The 16,250-nt window shown below is 35.6% G+C and overlaps 2 protein-coding genes across 5 annotated transcripts; both read left to right on the top strand.

Annotated features, from left to right (window-relative positions):
• The first annotated feature begins 771 nt into the window (after positions 1-771).
• Positions 772-7,434, top strand: LOC142182183 (uncharacterized protein At1g51745-like). 4 transcript variants are annotated; one of them, XM_075256214.1, is made up of 5 exons: positions 772-919; positions 1,427-1,727; positions 3,884-4,812; positions 5,935-6,159; positions 6,262-7,434. In XM_075256214.1, exons 2-5 carry the CDS (start codon positions 1,537-1,539, stop codon positions 7,095-7,097), a joined length of 2,181 nt encoding a protein of 726 aa, XP_075112315.1. In that variant the 5' UTR covers positions 772-919; positions 1,427-1,536; the 3' UTR covers positions 7,098-7,434. The 4 variants fall into 4 exon arrangements, with proteins under 4 accessions (XP_075112315.1, XP_075112312.1, XP_075112316.1 ...); XM_075256215.1 differs by having other exon boundaries at positions 889-1,116; XM_075256211.1 differs by having other exon boundaries at positions 776-919; positions 5,935-7,434.
• Positions 7,435-8,498: 1,064 nt separating this feature from the next.
• On the top strand, positions 8,499-10,659 carry LOC142182182 (large ribosomal subunit protein eL28z-like). The gene is made up of 3 exons (XM_075256208.1): positions 8,499-8,723; positions 9,051-9,214; positions 10,310-10,659. Exons 1-3 carry the CDS (start codon positions 8,576-8,578, stop codon positions 10,427-10,429), a joined length of 432 nt encoding a protein of 143 aa, XP_075112309.1. The 5' UTR covers positions 8,499-8,575; the 3' UTR covers positions 10,430-10,659.
• The last annotated feature ends 5,591 nt before the right edge of the window (positions 10,660-16,250 follow it).

The following is a 16,250-nucleotide window of genomic DNA, read 5'->3' as shown; positions in this document are numbered from 1 at the left end:
CTTAATCACCTTTTTCCAATTCTTCTTCGACCTAACAATGAAAGAATAAATTAAAAATTGACTTTATAACGTAATATTTTTAGAATCAAATATGCTTTACCTTTCATGTTCCTTTCGTATAATTTTACTTCAATTATGTTACTTGAATTAAATTTTGCTAAAATATTCATGTATAAAACTTTGGCTCAAAAACTAGTGGTTCTAATCAGAAGGCAGTGGATGATTAATGGCTCAGATTTGAGTTCAACCACTAAGTGGGCGTTTGGACATAAGAATTGTAAAATTCCAAAAAAAATGATTTTGTTTTTTTGTATTTGAAAATTAAAGTTGTGTTTGAACATGAATATAATTTTGAGTTGTTTTAAGTTTGTGAGTGATATGAGTGAAAATTTAAAAAAATAGCCTTTTGAAGTTTTTTAAATTTTCAAAAAAAATTAAAATTTATTTTCAAGTGAAAATTAAAAATTTTATGGTCAAATACTAATTTTAAAAAAAGTAAAAAAATTCGAAAAGTCCAGACGGGCTCTAAGACAGCATCAATGCTTTAGCTAAGGGTTAAAGTAACAATTTACTCAGTTCACATGGGAAGTTATTGCAATTATGACAAAATAGAGGGCACGTTTTCTCGATCAATAGCGGGGCCCACGAAGAGATACACAGTAAAGAGGTGTAGATATCTTAGCGTACTTCCTGTCATGCTGAATCGTAACACTTTTTTTTCCCTTTTCTGTTTATTATTATTATATTATTATCACCTCAAACTCCAAAAATAATTACGAAATATTAATCCACACAAGAAAAAAACACAAAACTCTCTCTCTCTCTCTCTCTCGCTCGCTCTCTTTCGTTTGTGTGTGCGTGTGAAGACGGTTCTCTCTCTTTCTCTCTGTTTTGGAAATAAAGGAAGATACTCAAAAGGGTACGTTGGATCCTTTTTATTTTTGTTCGTACAGAGAAGTCACTCTTTTCTGCTACCATTGTTCATCAACTTCTTCTCTGCGGCGGACACCTCACTCTCTTTTTTCTTGTACTCTTTCGCTGGAACTAAAATTTCAATGTCCTCCAGAGCGAAACAAGAAAAAACACAAGGACTTTAAAATCCAAATAAATAGGGAGGTGGGTTTTGTTTATTGTACATATAGTTTTGGAAAAAAATAAGGGGAAACAATCCTATTCATAATCGAAGTTTTTTTTTCCCGTTGTTATTTTTTTCGGATAGATCTATCTGTCTCTCGCATAAACCCTTCAATCTGTTTTGTTTTGTTATTCTTTCCTTTTTTTTTTGGAGATTTTTTGTTTAATGCTTTATATACCTGGGTTTTTTTGTTGCATGTGAGGGTTCAATTCTTTCTGAAAAATCCGTTAATTTAAACTGTTTTTTGTTTGTTCTGTGGTTTAAAAAGCTATGTGGATTTTTTGATGACAGGAAAAGAGGTGATTTTTGTAGGGGTTTTTGGATGTTTAGGAGGAATGCTGTGGATTGACTGAATTTGGGGATTTTTTACTATTTTATCCCCTGCATTCTTTTAAGAGGAAATGGGGAGTTCGGGTGAGTCAAGTGCCAAAGCCATTGATGCGTCGGTGGGTGGGCTGGTGTGGGTCCGCAGGCGAAATGGGTCGTGGTGGCCTGGTCGAATTTTGGGCCCAGATGAGTTACCTCAGAGTTGTTCTGTTTCACCAAGATCAGGCACTCCTGTTAAGCTCCTTGGCAGAGAAGATGCCAGTGTGTAAGTTCTTGTTTTCACTGCCTTTGTCTTATTTATTTATCTTTTTTTTTATAACTGTGGTGTTGTGGCCCGCCTGCGCGATTGTCTCCGCTGGGATTTGAACCTAAGACCTCATGGTTGTAACCCTCTTCACTAACCACCAGGCCACACCCTTGGGTGCATTATTTATTTATCTTAGTATGAGACTTTCTCCTTGCCATTTGTTTGAAGGGGAGGTGGTTAGCAGTCTCTCGCATTAATCGTAATTATAGTTCCTACTCCTAAACTTGTAAAAAATGGATAAAAAGACATTAGATTCCTCTGTGGAGCTAGGTTGATGCTTTATGTGCTTAGGATTTGGATCAGATCATAGGAATATGCAAAAACCTTAAAAGACAAATAATATGGATCATCAGGAGTAAAATTTTGACGATGAAGTAAAATTAAAATGAATGGAGAATTCATGTTCTAGAGTTGGTTGCAGGGAAGAAGTTGGCGAGTGTGTGGTTCATTCATTCCTGTAGCTGCTAAGGTTCCTCGTGCAGAGAAGTCGCATAGTTATGGACTTGTAGTGTCTGTTTTGGAACAAAAATATTAGACATAGTGTGTGCCAATTTACTTTCCACCTATAATAGAACTAAGCTAACGAACCTAATTACCATGTCGTGAAACAAGAAATTGTGGGAACTACTTCTGACAATTAAAATATGAAACCTACAGAATAACTTACGGTTAGGTCTTACTGATTCTTGTGGAGAGGCGTTCAGACTTTTGGAATGTTAGGTAACTCCATCTGCTTCTATTACTTAATGTTTTAGTATTTCAATTTAGCTTTCTTATGGTACTTTCTTTGCTGTGAACTGGTCTATACTGCTTGTGCCATTTATGTGGTACGTACAACAGTTTTTGGCTTTGAAAAGTTTAATGTAAACCGTGCGATCTAGGTTTTCAGGTGTTTATTGGCTATTGTCAAGTAACAATGTTGATTCTTGACTTTTGCTAGTGTTGTAAGCGTTTTGTCATATCTGTATGTGACGTGCAGGATCTTATTTGGCAATATGGGGAATCTTCCTTATTTTTTTGATGAAGTAATGAGTTTTATAGAAAAAGGCATCAAGAAGATGCAAGAAGTACAAGAGAGAGGGAAAGAGTAAGCTTTGATACCCAAAAAAAGAAAAGAAAAAATACTAGGCTAAAGCAAAACAACAACAACAACAACAACGACCCAGTATAATCCCACAAGTGGGGTCTGGGGAGGGTAATATGTACGCAGACCTTACCCCTACCCCGAAGGGTAGAGAGGCTGTTTCCAGGAGACCCTCGGCTCAAAAAAGCAATAGGAGATGATATATTAGTGCCATAAAAATGCGTAAAGGGGATCTACAGGGGATAAACACTGCCAACTAAATAACCAAAGGAGACATCTAGACTTAAGTGTGTGTGTTTGAGTTGATATCCCATCAAAACATCTGTGATTCTTGTCCAGACACCCCAAAAGATACAAGCAGGGATCATCTTTTTCAAAAGAAAAGAATATGGGGAAGTTTTGAGCAGGAGGTGCTTCCCGGTCTTTCCTCTCTGACGGCTTTATCAACTTTCCAACCAGACTAGCATTCATATGGGGAGTCTTCCTTCTATTGGTAAAAGTTGAGTTATCAAGATAGCTAAGATTACTATATGTTCCCTAATTGCGGTTCTACCTCAGTAAGAAGTCATTCAGAGCCATTTTACTCCTGATTGTTTCTGTTGCAGAATCCAGTTCTACATGTTCCTCGCAAATTAAAACTGGTTCAAGTGGCTCAAAGTTCTTGTTGGATACTAAAAGCATCTTAGTCCTTTTTGTAGTTGCACCCGTTTTTCCCGGTTACGGAGACATTACTTTCCTTGCTAATTATTGGGCTGCCAAGAAAAGTTGACATTAGTTTCCTTGCTATCTTTTAACCTGCTAATACTTCCGCAGTTCAGATATATGGTGTTCCTTTTCACTCATGTGTTTTACTTTCTCTTATAGCAGTATTTGTCATCTTTGTTTTCTTTTGAATGGACTTGTTTTTTTCTTTCTCGTTCCATTTTTGCCCTCCCTTTTTAAGGAGTGTACCAACTGTGGAAGTGAATATTTTCCTTTTCCTTTTTCCTCGATTCTTGATAAAAAGGTCTAGTAATTGCTGCTGTTTCAGGGACTGGTATAATCTTGAAAAATCTAAACGGGTGAAAGCCTTTCGTTGTGGGGAGTATGATGAATGTATTGAGAAAGCTAAGGCTGCTGCTGCTAACTCTTCAAGAAAGGCTGTCAAATATGCTCGAAGAGAGGATGCCATTATTCATGCTCTAGAGATTGAAAATGCTCGTCTCGGGAAAGACCATCCAAATTTTTTCTCAAGAATAGATAAAGAAGATGGAGAGCATCATACCATGGAAGACTCACATACTTCATCTAATCCTCATGAAGATGGTAAGGATTTAGATGAGGAACTCACTAGTTCAGAAGATAATTCAAATTCTGCTCAAGAATTATCTCAATCTGGTGTATCATTTGAGGCGCCAAATCATGTAATTGCTTCTAATGAGCAACCTGTGTGTGGGAGACGGAGGAGAACACCAAATGACTCAGAGGATGATGGAACTGAGGGAAGTAAGCGCATGAAAGGACTTGATGACCTGGGGATGGGTGTGGTGTCATCTCTGAAAAGGAAGAGATCTCAGGTGGCACATGTTCATGATTTTTTAAAGAGAAAGAACCGTCGCCGACCCTTGACAAAGGTTTTGGAGAGTACAGCAATGGTGTCTGTTCCTATAATGTGTGAACAACTTCCTAGTCCAACTGGCTCTACTCTCGCAGGGGTGTCTGAAAGCAAAGTTCATGGGTTACAATCTATAGAGTCAGGGAAAAGTTCCCCGGCTGTACTCAATAACGACACAGATAATATCTCAGTTACTTGTGGGAATGGGAAACCATTGAATGTATTTGGCTACGCTCATGATTCTTCCCTTGTTAAATGCAAACAGAAAGAGAGTGAAATTTCCAGCATTTTGGGGTTGTCTGAGAATGGCTCTTCTGACAGGTTGTTTGATGTGCCTTTAGTTACAGAAGAGAAGCATTCTGCAGGTATTCATGTGCAGTAGCAGAAATTTCTTTGCATTGTACTGTTTAAAATTTCATTGGAGTAGCAGTGTTATTAAAGGCTCATTTGAGGTCCGCTTAGCACTTAGTTAAAGCTAGGTTGTCCATTTGGCAAGCTTAGGTGGTGCTATAGTGTAGGCGTGAAGGTTCTAAGACGTGTGCCTCGATTCCAATGGGTCTGTCTTTAAGTGGACGATACTAAACAATAAATATATTTGTCAACTGATACATTAATTGTTAAAAAACGTGGTTTAGAACCATGGAATCTTAGGGTGGATAACGTCTGTGCATACTGCATAATATGGTTTAGAAGGTTTATATGCAATAGGATTTCCCTTCCCTTTGGTTATGGAAGACCCAAAACTAATGTGCTCCAGGTCTCATGGAAGCCCCATTGGCCTTTGTTCTTTGGCATAAGACACGACTTAGTTTAAGTGATTTGAAGTGGTAGATTTTGGGTGTGGTAGTTTTGGTGAATCATTCCTCTTAACTTCGCAGTTGGTTTGCATTATAAGAGTTTTAACTTAGAGTGGGACTCTCTCATACTTCCAGTTTTCTTCTCTACTTCATGTTGGGGTTTGTGGCTGAGTTCGGCAGATTAATTAGTAGAAGCACCCATTTCTGTCTCATGTTTTCTCATGACACTCTAATGTGTTATATACAAAACCTGATACACCAGCCTCCGCACGTCTTGGACTTCTTAGATCTCACTCTAGAAAAATTTCTAAACTCTCATTGTCGAACTTGGATTAAGAACTTATCTTCTAATGCAACTGTTCCCAAAAAAAATATTTTTTTCTTTTGATTTGTATTGAGGATACCTTTTCAGTGGGAGAACTTGTCATGACACTTCTTTGTACGTGAATTTGTTTTCAATTTCTTCTCTTATCAACGTTATGGGTTTCTAGTAGCTTTTTCACCAATGATTTCTGAAGTTATGTTAAAAAAGCTTTTCTTCCGCTGTTTATTGTTCCTTTTTCCGGTTTTTTATTTCTGATTTAACATGGTTGCTCTTCTGCTGTCTGATCTATCTATGTCTGCCTTTTCCCCATTGGATTGTTGTTCTTGTTATTTGTGTATGCTGATGTTCTTTATTTCTCCACACAGGCTTGTCTCCTATAATGTCTTGTACATCTCAGAAGGCTAAAGGTGGTGTTGGGGCACAGCCTAGCCAGGGCAGCCAAGTTGAAGCTATGTCGTTTGGGAGTGAGGAGCTTGATGACTCAGACTCTACTAGTTCTGGTAGTGACGATTTCCAATGTTTTAGCCAGAGGATGGAGAAAGGAACTTCAAAGTGGCAGTTGAAAGGAAAGAGGAATTCGAGGCAGACAAGTAAGATTACAAAGAAAGATTCTGTAAAACACAGAGACTTAAAAGATGAATCAAATGTATATTTGACTGCTATGGATCTTGATGCATTCCCTCTTTCTCCAGGTCGTAAAGTTGGTTGCTATAATACTGGCGGTTCCCATGCTTCAGAGAGTTTGACATATCGTTTAAAGTCGAAATCAGCAACAACTACGCCTCAGTCCGAAACAAGATCCATAGTGGATGAGTTGCGAGGTTGGGGCAGGAATGTTTCTCTCAGAGAGGCTCGTATGAAGGGGCCAACAGCTGAGCTGCTAGCTCCCCAGAGGTTGCTACCCTATCGCCAGTCTCGATATACAGTTAACCCCAAGTATGAGTCATCAGATTTTTCTCTTAGGCACCACATAGCTGATTCTTCACTGTATGATGTTAATCTTGAGGTCAAAGCCAGCTATCGTCCACAGCATGTTCCATATATTTCTCTAATGAGCAAATTGAATGGTCAGCCTATCATAGGTCACCCTCTCACAGTTGAAGTCTTGGATGATGGCTTTTGTGATAATCTGCTAGTCAGTGGATCTGAGTGCTATAGCAGCAGCTATGACTTGGATGAGGATCACAGTGAGAACAACTCAGCTTTGCAAGGTGCGGATATGGATTATGAATCCAAGCCAAGTTTGGCGGCCAGGATATCGACTAGGCATCACATGGTGCAACCTCGTGGTTCACCAACTAAGTCACCCAAGACGAGGAAAAACGGCCTCCTTTCAAAGAAGATTAGAAAATTGTCTTCCTTAACTGGTTCTCACCAACAAAATAAAGAGAAGAAACCTGTAGTAGAGAAGCTTAAAGGCCCTGCAGTAGCTTGTGTCCCCCTGAAAATAGTGTTCAGTAGGATAAATGAAGCATTAAATAGCTCAGTACGACCTGCCCACCGTTCTATTATACCAAGCATCGGTTGAATGATGCTCCATTGACCGGAAAGGCCAGAGTAGTGAACTATGAGGATTTGTTCTGTAGGAATTCTGATTTTTAGCAGCCCAGTCTGGGTTCTCGAGTTGAATCTTTTTTGTACAATAACAGGGTGTGATCACCGTTGTGGAAAATGTGGTGCTGGGGGAACTCTGCTGATTGGTTGCTTTGTCTGGTGTATATAATGTAACGTTAGGTGAGGTGTAAAAATGGTGGTCTGATTAGGATTGGTTCAATTTTTCGACTTTGATTTAGAGGGTTAATAACTTTATGCTTTTTATATTTATGGTACAGATTGCACTGGCTACTTCAGTGCATCATTTAAAATCTCTTCCCCGTCTATCTATTTTGTATTTTGAGACGTTGAGAACTGAGCCTCATTTTTGAGAATGAAATCCTAGTTTTGAGATCCTAGTTTGATGTAGAACGAGGAATTTCAAGCGTTGGGGAAGGGACATTCTCATTGCAAGAAGCAATGTCACTTCTATGTGGTGAGATGGTGGCACGTTATGTCATCTGTATGTAGATTGCAACACTTGGAATTCAGTTTTGGATCAACTGGAACTTCTTTAAATTTATGTGAATTTACTTATGTCGCTAGATTGCGTGTGATAATGTTAGTAATGTGTAGCTACATTGCAATTGCAAAGGAGAAATGCGTATGGTTTTGAGAACCAGGTTTTGTAGTTGCAATTTCACGATGATATTAGACTAGTTTTCTTCTCTTTGGCAGTAAAAACTAGAAACTCTAATGGGGTCATTTATGATAAATTTGCTTGTAAGTGTTCAAAAGCACTTTTACATTTTTTTTTTTTTGGCTTTAAAGTACTTTTAGCAATATCTTAGAGTTTATATAGATAACCTTTTATCCCCCTAGACATCCAAAATTGGATAAGGAGGGGCACAATTGTTTTAGTTCGCTATACCAAACAAAATAAAGTAAATTATTGATTCACACTTTCAAACAAATTAAAAGGAATTAAAAATAATAAATTTATATTAGACTCTCTTTAATAGGCATGACAACTGTTACATATACAATTCCTCCTCCTACCTTTTTTTTTTTAAAATTAATATAAAATAATTAAAGAATTTGTCATCATAAATGACCGTATGTTTGGACTAAATTAATTTCTCTCGAGAGCGTTTATACGTGAAAGAAAAAATGAAAAAGATAGAGCAAAGATCACTTCTAGCCCGCGATCAAAATTATTTATATATAGTAATCGCAAAAATGTATAAAATTTACTATATATTTTACATATATAGCGGCTATATATTGTCATTTTTACAAGGAGAAAATGGGCCATTTCCGTAAATTCAAATGTTCAGGCCCGTCCAATTCCTTGCCTAAGGGCTTTTAGATGCCAATATATAATGCAAAATTTACACACTTTTGCGATCTTAAGTTCACAACATCTTCCTCTACCGCCGTCAAAGCAAAACCCTAGGCTCTCAGTTAGTGGAAATGACAACAGTTCCAGGGCAACTTGTATGGGAGATCGTGAAGAAAAACAACTCCTTTTTGGTTAAGGAGTTCGGTAATGGTACCGCCGGTGTTGTTTTCAGCAAAGAACCTAACAATCTTTACAACCTTCACTCTTACAAACACTCTGGTTAGTCCCCTTACATTTGTACCTCTTAAAATTGTCTAATTGCTTTTATAGATCAGGATTTTGTTTCGTTGATTCCAATCCGTTAAAATTATCTATTGATTGATGGTTTACATGCAATTTGTCATATGTCGTTCGAATGTTATTTAGGATTTTCATAGTGTACACATTTGGTTTTTTAATTGAAGTTGAGGTCTGTCATGTTTGGTATTGTTTTTAATTGTGGAAAGGTTTGCTTAATTCACAGCTTGTTTGGATTATTGTTGCATATTTGGCATGGGTTAAATTAACGTGAAGTGAATTTTGTTTTATGGTGTTATGATTGTTTAGGCCTAGCAAACAAGAAAACTGTGACTATCCAGGCTGAGGGGAAAGATAAGTCTGTGTTGCTTGCCACATCGAAGACCAAGAAGCAAAACAAGCCTTCAACTTTGCTGAACAAATCTGTGATGAAGAAGGAATTCCGCAGAATGACCAAGGCTGTAACCAACCAGGTTGGTTTCCCTTGATTATTTGCTATGTAATTGTTTGTAGCCAAACAGCATTATGGTGACTTTGTATCCTTGCAGTGTTTGTCATCAAATCAAATTTCGATAGCTTCTCTATTTTTGTGCTTACAGAGATGTGTTAGGATTTCTCACCTTCATAATTTTGAGGTTGAACTTTTCTCCAGAATCTGTCATTGTCCTTTTTATTAAGGTTAAGGGTTTTATGTGTTTGGACTTTGGATTGCGTATTATTTTGATTATTTAGAGTCTACACCCTTGAATTAATATAAATCGTTGATAATAGTCACATTTGAAGTAATGGTTGGTTAGCTTTGAGAATTAGTTACGTTGATAATAGTCACATTTGAAGTAAGGGTTGGTTAGCTTTGAGAATTAGTTATCTTTTTTATATAGTGCCTGATGGACTATTTTGGTTATTTGAAGTGATCAGATGAATAGTCCAAACCAAATAGGTTGTCAGGGTCTATATTTGGAATAAAGACAGTAGTACTACATTATGATGAGTTGCTATTGTTCTCTTGCGTTTGCCTTTTTCTTTGGAGATATATTTAAAATGTTAATTTATCAGGGTTTTCCCATTATGCCTTCTGATGTGTTAGTTGCTAGTTCTCAGTTCTTGCTGTATTCCACGAGTTGTTAAGGTTTTCTGGAGATTACTTCTGGTGAATACTTCTGAATACTAATATTGATGTCCTGTTAAATAATGTAGCAGTTGCTTTGTTTGAAGTAATGGTTGGTTGTTAGCTTTGAGAATTAGTTCTTTTGTCAAGGATCCATATGCAGACTGCACATGAATCATTTTGACTGAGTTGTTATTCTTTCCCATTTGCCTTCAATTTTCTTGGGAGATACTTGTGTAATATTTTATCTGCCAAGGTTTTTCTCATTGTTATGTCTGTCACATTATGTTTTTTAATCCTATTTTCTAGTCTGTTCTTACTGTATTGCATGAGTTAGCTTTTCCATAGGTTACTTCTAGTAACTACTTCTGAACATTAATTTGTCTTTGTTAAATAGTTATCTCAGCCTTGTCTATTTTCACATTTTGTATGAAGATATTTAACATAGCTAATTATACAGGTTGCAGACAACTACTACAGGCCAGATCTGAAGAAGGCAGCCCTTGCAAGGCTGAGTGCCGTGAACAGGAGTCTCAAGGTTGCCAAGTCAGGTGTTAAGAAGAAGAACAGGCAGGCTTAAGACTTCATGCTAGGAAATGCTATGGCGTGTGACTTGCAACGCATGGTCCTTTAAGTACCAAAGTTTTGTGTTAGAATTTTATCTTATATTTCTTTCTGAGGTAGCTATTGGCAAGAACACTGTTTTTCTAGTTTTGACTCTTGAGCAAATATTGGCTTCCTTTATCAGTTTAAAAAGATTATTAACATTAATGTATGGACATGGGGCTTTATAAATGCGCGTCACTTCCATTTGCGTGGTTATTTTTATTTTTTGCATCTGGTATAATTTTTTGCATGTCCTTAAGTAAAAATAGCTAAATTGCCGGTTTTAAATCTATATGTTTTAGTATTATTTTATGTGAATAAAGCACCAAAATGCGAATATTGTTATGAAATAAAAGCAATTTAGTGAAGCATGAACAAGAAATAAAAGCAATTTAGTAAAGCATGAACAAGAAATAAAAGTAACTTAGTAAAACATGAACAAGAATAGAGATAGAGAGAAGGAAGAGATTTTCTTCTTCAATTGTGTGTATTTTGCTATCTATTACAAAGCCTTTATATAGGTATGAAAAGTGAAGAAAATATGTCATGGAATATGTCATGGAACATAGAAAATATGTCATTGAATATGTCATTAACCATTTGAGAGAAAGATCATGGAGGAAGAGTAGACATCCACCATATTTTGATTTTATCATAACACTCCCCCTTGGATGTCCATAAATAATGTGCCTCGTTAAAACCTTATTAGGAAAAAAACCCTATGAGAAAAAAATCCTAATGAAGGAAAAAGAGTACACATATTTAGAAATACGCCTTTTGGTTGCCTCGTTAAAAACCTTGCAAGGAAAACCCAATGGGACAAAACCTTGTAAGGAAAAAAGAGTACAACGCGTATTAACTCCCCCTGATGAGATCATCAGTTCACATCGTTGAGCCTTCGTATCCCAATCTTGTACACTAGTTTCTTGAAGGTTGACGCCGGTAGATATTTGGTGAACAAATCAGCCATATTATCACTTGAACGGATCCGTTGCACATTAATATCACCATTCTTTTGAAGATCATGTGTGAATAATAATTTAGGTGAAATGTGTTTTGTCCTAACTCCTTTATGAATCCTCCCTTTAATTGGGCTATGCATGTTGTATTTTCTTCATACAAAACTGTGGGTAGTTTATCACACTTCAAACCACATTTGTTTCGAATAAGATGTATAGTAGACCTCAACCATACACATTCTCGACTTACTTCATGAATAACAATTATCTCATCATGATTAGAAGAAATAGCCACGATTGATTGCTTAGTCGATCGCCAAGATATGACAGTGCCTCCACATGTAAACACATAGCATGTTTGAGATCAAGCCTTGTGTGTGTCAGATAAATATTCTACATCGGCATAACCAACAAGATCGGGATTGCAATCATTGCCATAAAATAAGCCCACATTGGTAGTTCCTTTTAGATAACACAATATGTGTTTGATTTCAGTCCAATGTCTCCTTGTAGGAGCAGAGCTATATCTTGCTAAGACATTAACTGAAAACGTTATGTCACGCCTTGTAGTGTTAGAAAAATACATTAGTGCATCAATTGCACTAAGATATGGTACTTCAGGACCAACAAGTTCTTCATTATTTTCATGAAGTCGGAATGGATCTTTATTTATATCGAGTGATCTCACAACCATCGGGGTACTAAATGGATGTGCTTTATCCATATAAAATTGCTTTAAAATCTTTTTAGTGTATGCTGATTGATTGATAAAAATTTCATCTTTCATATACTCAATTTGTAGACCAAGACAAAAAGTCTTTCCAAAATTTTTCATTTCAAATTCTTTCTTTAAACAGTCTACTGCTTTAGGAAGCTGCCTGGGAGTTGTAATGATATTTGAATCATCAACATACACAGAGATTATAACAAATTCAAATCCAGATCTTTTTATAAAGATACAAGGACAATTGAATCATTATTGTACCCTTCTTTCAATAGGTACTCACACAGGCAATTATACCACATGCGCCCTGATTGTTTCAATTCGTATAAGAATTTTTGAAGCTTTATTTAATAAATTTCTTGGAAACATTAATATGCTTCAAAACAATTTTAATCCTTCAATAATTTCCATGATACGCATATCAAGTTTTCATGTATTGCCAGATTAAAACCTGAAATAATTATATCAACCATAAGAGAACATGTCTCCATATAATCAATGTGAGGATATTTACTATTTTCTTGTGTCACAAGTCGTCTGTATGTCTATCGACTTGAACTTTTTGCACAAGAATACATTTATACCTCCATTGGCTTTATACTTTCATGTGTTGGGACTATCCACGCAACTTCACATTTTTTCAAGTGAAGTCAATTTTCATTGCTTATTTTTCATTTGGCCAATCATTTATGTGTCCAAATTTCATGACAGATTTGAGCTCAAGATCCTCGTCAATATTAATAATATTGAGCGCTACATTATGTTAACAATATCATCGACGATCACTTTACGTCGGTTCCATTATTACCTAATAAAGACATAACTTATTGAGATCTTTTTATTTCATTATTTTCAGGTACCTGAGCCTCTCCCATGAGGTCTTATGAAGTGTTATGTCGTGGTGCTCTTCTAGGGCACTTGCCTCCTTATTATGACTATTTTGAATATTTGCCCCTCTCCTTCTTCAAGGAGTTTTATCTTTGGAACCGATTGGTCTGTTACACTTCATACGTGCCATAGACTTTGTCCCTCATAGACTTTATTCTATTTGGAGCATTAGCAGCTGAAATATGACATTTAGCTTTGGCTCAGCAAATGCGTCTGGCAATAATTTGTAAATGAATTATCACTTGAACTTCAAGTTCATATTTTCTTGTACGAGGATCTATATGTATTCATAATAATTCATTTCACGTATCACTTTCTCAGCTGCCCATTTTCTCCCCTAATGTTGGGATCACCAATACATTTCCCAACCTTCTTTGGGAACTCATCTTTGTGCATTTTGGTGGCATAATTAAATCATATAGCACATTCATATTTCTATATAGAAATTATTTTGTTCCTGACCCTGAACCGATTGTGATAGGGAGAAATTTTTATAACTTGGCTAGATGCGTACACATGCTGCTGTATATTAAATAATAAATCTCATACCAAATTTCGTTTTTGGGAGTTTTGTTCTCATAAACAATGATTTAGCTATAATTGGAGGCATATAATTTCTGCTAAACCAACTTGGATTTAAACCAATATTATTAAGATAAATCATCATAATTTATATTCTGGAATTGTGCTCTAATAATTTGAGCAAGCAATCTTGCAAAAACCAAACTGCAAGTTGATAACAAATGCACATGTGACCATAAAATAGATGCATCTATTAAAATCATATAATAGTAAACGGTTCACATGGCAGGTGACTGGGCCCATATATATATCACCTTTTATTCCTTCCAGAAATCAAAGGATTCAATCCCAACCTTTAACTGATATATCATGAGAATAAGCAGCACAAGAGAATTCTTGAAGAATCTTCTATTCTTCAATATATGTCAATGTAATTCTTAATTAATTTTTCGCATCATAATTGAACCGAGATGGTCAACCAGTCATGCCAATTAATATTTGTTTTAGTAAACCTCTAGTTTACTTGTGGCATATGATTCCAGCATCATGCTTATTTATGTGTAGTACAAATAGAAAGAAGATCGGGTAACCTTTCATAATTACCCGGTATGATTATAGAAATATGAAGATATTCAATCTTCCTTTCATTTATAGTCTCAATATGCCAATCACTTTGACTTATATAGTTGAAACTCAAAAAGTTTCTTTTGAGACTTTACAATATCAATGTCATGAATAAGTTTATTCATCCGGGTAGTAACAAATTAGTTTTTTCGGAGTTCTTAATAACTTTTGTACTAAAAGATCTTTTATCATACCATTCATATGGTAAATGTCTCCTTCACGGAGAAAATTATATCATAATAAATTGTCATGGTCAAAATCATCATAAGCAAAATCATTTCTTGCTTTAACTTTGCCTTTAATAACTTTTATAAGGCATGACAAAATAATATTTGGCATATCACATGTACACGATGTAAGCACGTGATTTTTGCCCAATATGAGAATTACTCCCCAAAAATTCAAAAATAAAATAATTTTCCTTGGTGTGCAATTTTGTGATATTTTGAATAATTATTTGTATTTGTCTGTGCATGTTTATTTGCTAAATTAATAAAAAATACAAAAATATATCGCATTTTGTATGTAGGATTTAATTCTATAATTTGTTAGTAATTAAGTTTGTTTACAAAAAAATAAAAATTTACAAAAATAGGCATCGTTTGCATTTTTAGCATTTAATGTCCAAATATACAATTTTATGCTTAATTATTACTTAATTGTGCGTTAATTGTTATTGGAAGTTAATTTGCGCTTTTATAACTTATTTTAGTTCTTAATAATAATTTAAGTATTTTTATAATTTAGTTTTAGAGAAATAAAAAGAAGAAAAGAGAGCGAAAATATAAAGAAAGTCGGAATTGGGCCTCTTCTTCGATTTCAAGCCACAAGCCCAAAAAATGGCCCAATCTTCCCAAACGACCCAGTCCATTTCAAACCGGGTCAACCCGGTCCATAACCCAACACCCCCTATCTTGCATTTCAAAAAAAAAAAACAAAGCAAAACAAAACAAAACAAAAAAAAGAAAAGGAAGAAAACCCTAAAAAATCCCTCTCTCTCATCCGCCCCCCCCCTTCTCTTTCTCTCTTTTCTTCTTCTTCTTCAAGCATCCAAACACCCCATCCATGGCTGCCCTTCCCCCACCTCTTCTCCTTCACATACACACACACAACCACGACAACACAACACACACACCCGCCGCCCGTGTTTCTTCTTCTTCTTCAAGATCGCGAGTGTTTCTTCTTCTTCAAGTTCACGTTGATCGTTGCTTCTTCTTCTTCCTCACTTCATGATGCTGCGTGACTGCTTCGTCCAGCATCTACTGCTGCTCACGTTTTGCATTGTTGCTGCCCCGTCCGGCATCGCTTTCACGGTTGTCTGCTACCTCTCCTTCAAGCTCTTCGTTTGTCCGTTCGTGATCGTCTTCGGCGTCAAATGATTTTGGTGCGATATTTGTTTCCGGGCAGATTTGTTGCCGTTCAAGTTCGTCATTGTTTCGATCCGGTTAGTGGGTTTTTGAGTTTCATTTTTTGCCCGTAATTTGTTTGATATTTTTCGGATCCAAAATCGATAAATGATTCAATTCTTGTTTTGTTTGTTCATCATTGAAATAATTTTTTTTTAGTTTGTTTATATGTTTGGTTGGTTTAATTTTCAGATTCAAATGAAAATTTAATTAATTGATTTTCAGTTTATTTCATGTTAATTTAATTTTTGCAAAAAAAAAGGAATTGTTAGTTTAGGTTTAATATTGTTAGATTTAGTTTAAATCGCTTGAATCCGTTGTTTGTTTAATATAGATTTCATTCATGATCATGTATCTTTGTTATATTTTTTTTGTTGGATTTAATTAAGAAAGATTAATTGATTATTTGAAGATTAGTGATTTGAATATGTTTATTTGTTTTGTTTAAGTTCAATTCGAAATTTGAATAAAGTTTGTTATTGTGGTTGAATCTTTTCATTCATGTTCATACTTTATTTGATTGATCTTGAATCCGAAATTTGTATAGTTTGATTTTCTTATTTCTTGTTTATCATTTGTGATTATTTCTTGAATTGGTCTCATAATCTTGTTTAAAGTTTAATATAAGAATTGTTTGTTGTAATGTTGTTAGAGTTGATTTTAAGTTCAATA

Source organism: Nicotiana tabacum, chromosome 6 (assembly GCF_000715075.1).
Source record: "Nicotiana tabacum cultivar K326 chromosome 6, ASM71507v2, whole genome shotgun sequence".
Classification (NCBI taxonomy): Eukaryota; Viridiplantae; Streptophyta; class Magnoliopsida; order Solanales; family Solanaceae; genus Nicotiana; species Nicotiana tabacum.
The sequence above is the reverse complement of the archived record's forward strand: the minus strand, read 5'-3'. Positions and strand labels throughout refer to the sequence as shown.

What these genes read in the sequence shown, in the direction of transcription:
- LOC142182183 (XM_075256211.1), top strand. Translation starts at nt 1,537, where the DNA reads ATGGGGAGTTCGGGTGAGTCAAGTGCCAAAGCCATTGATGCGTCGGTG. An exon ending in GGCAGAGAAGATGCCAGTGT is followed by an intron (nt 1,728 to 3,883) that starts GTAAGTTCTTGT and finishes CTGCTGTTTCAG; the next exon opens with GGACTGGTATAATCTTGAAA. An exon ending in AGAAGAGAAGCATTCTGCAG is followed by an intron (nt 4,813 to 5,934) that starts GTATTCATGTGC and finishes TTCTCCACACAG; the next exon opens with GCTTGTCTCCTATAATGTCT.
- LOC142182182 (XM_075256208.1), top strand. Translation starts at nt 8,576, where the DNA reads ATGACAACAGTTCCAGGGCAACTTGTATGGGAGATCGTGAAGAAAAAC. An exon ending in TCACTCTTACAAACACTCTG is followed by an intron (nt 8,724 to 9,050) that starts GTTAGTCCCCTT and finishes ATGATTGTTTAG; the next exon opens with GCCTAGCAAACAAGAAAACT. An exon ending in CCAAGGCTGTAACCAACCAG is followed by an intron (nt 9,215 to 10,309) that starts GTTGGTTTCCCT and finishes CTAATTATACAG; the next exon opens with GTTGCAGACAACTACTACAG.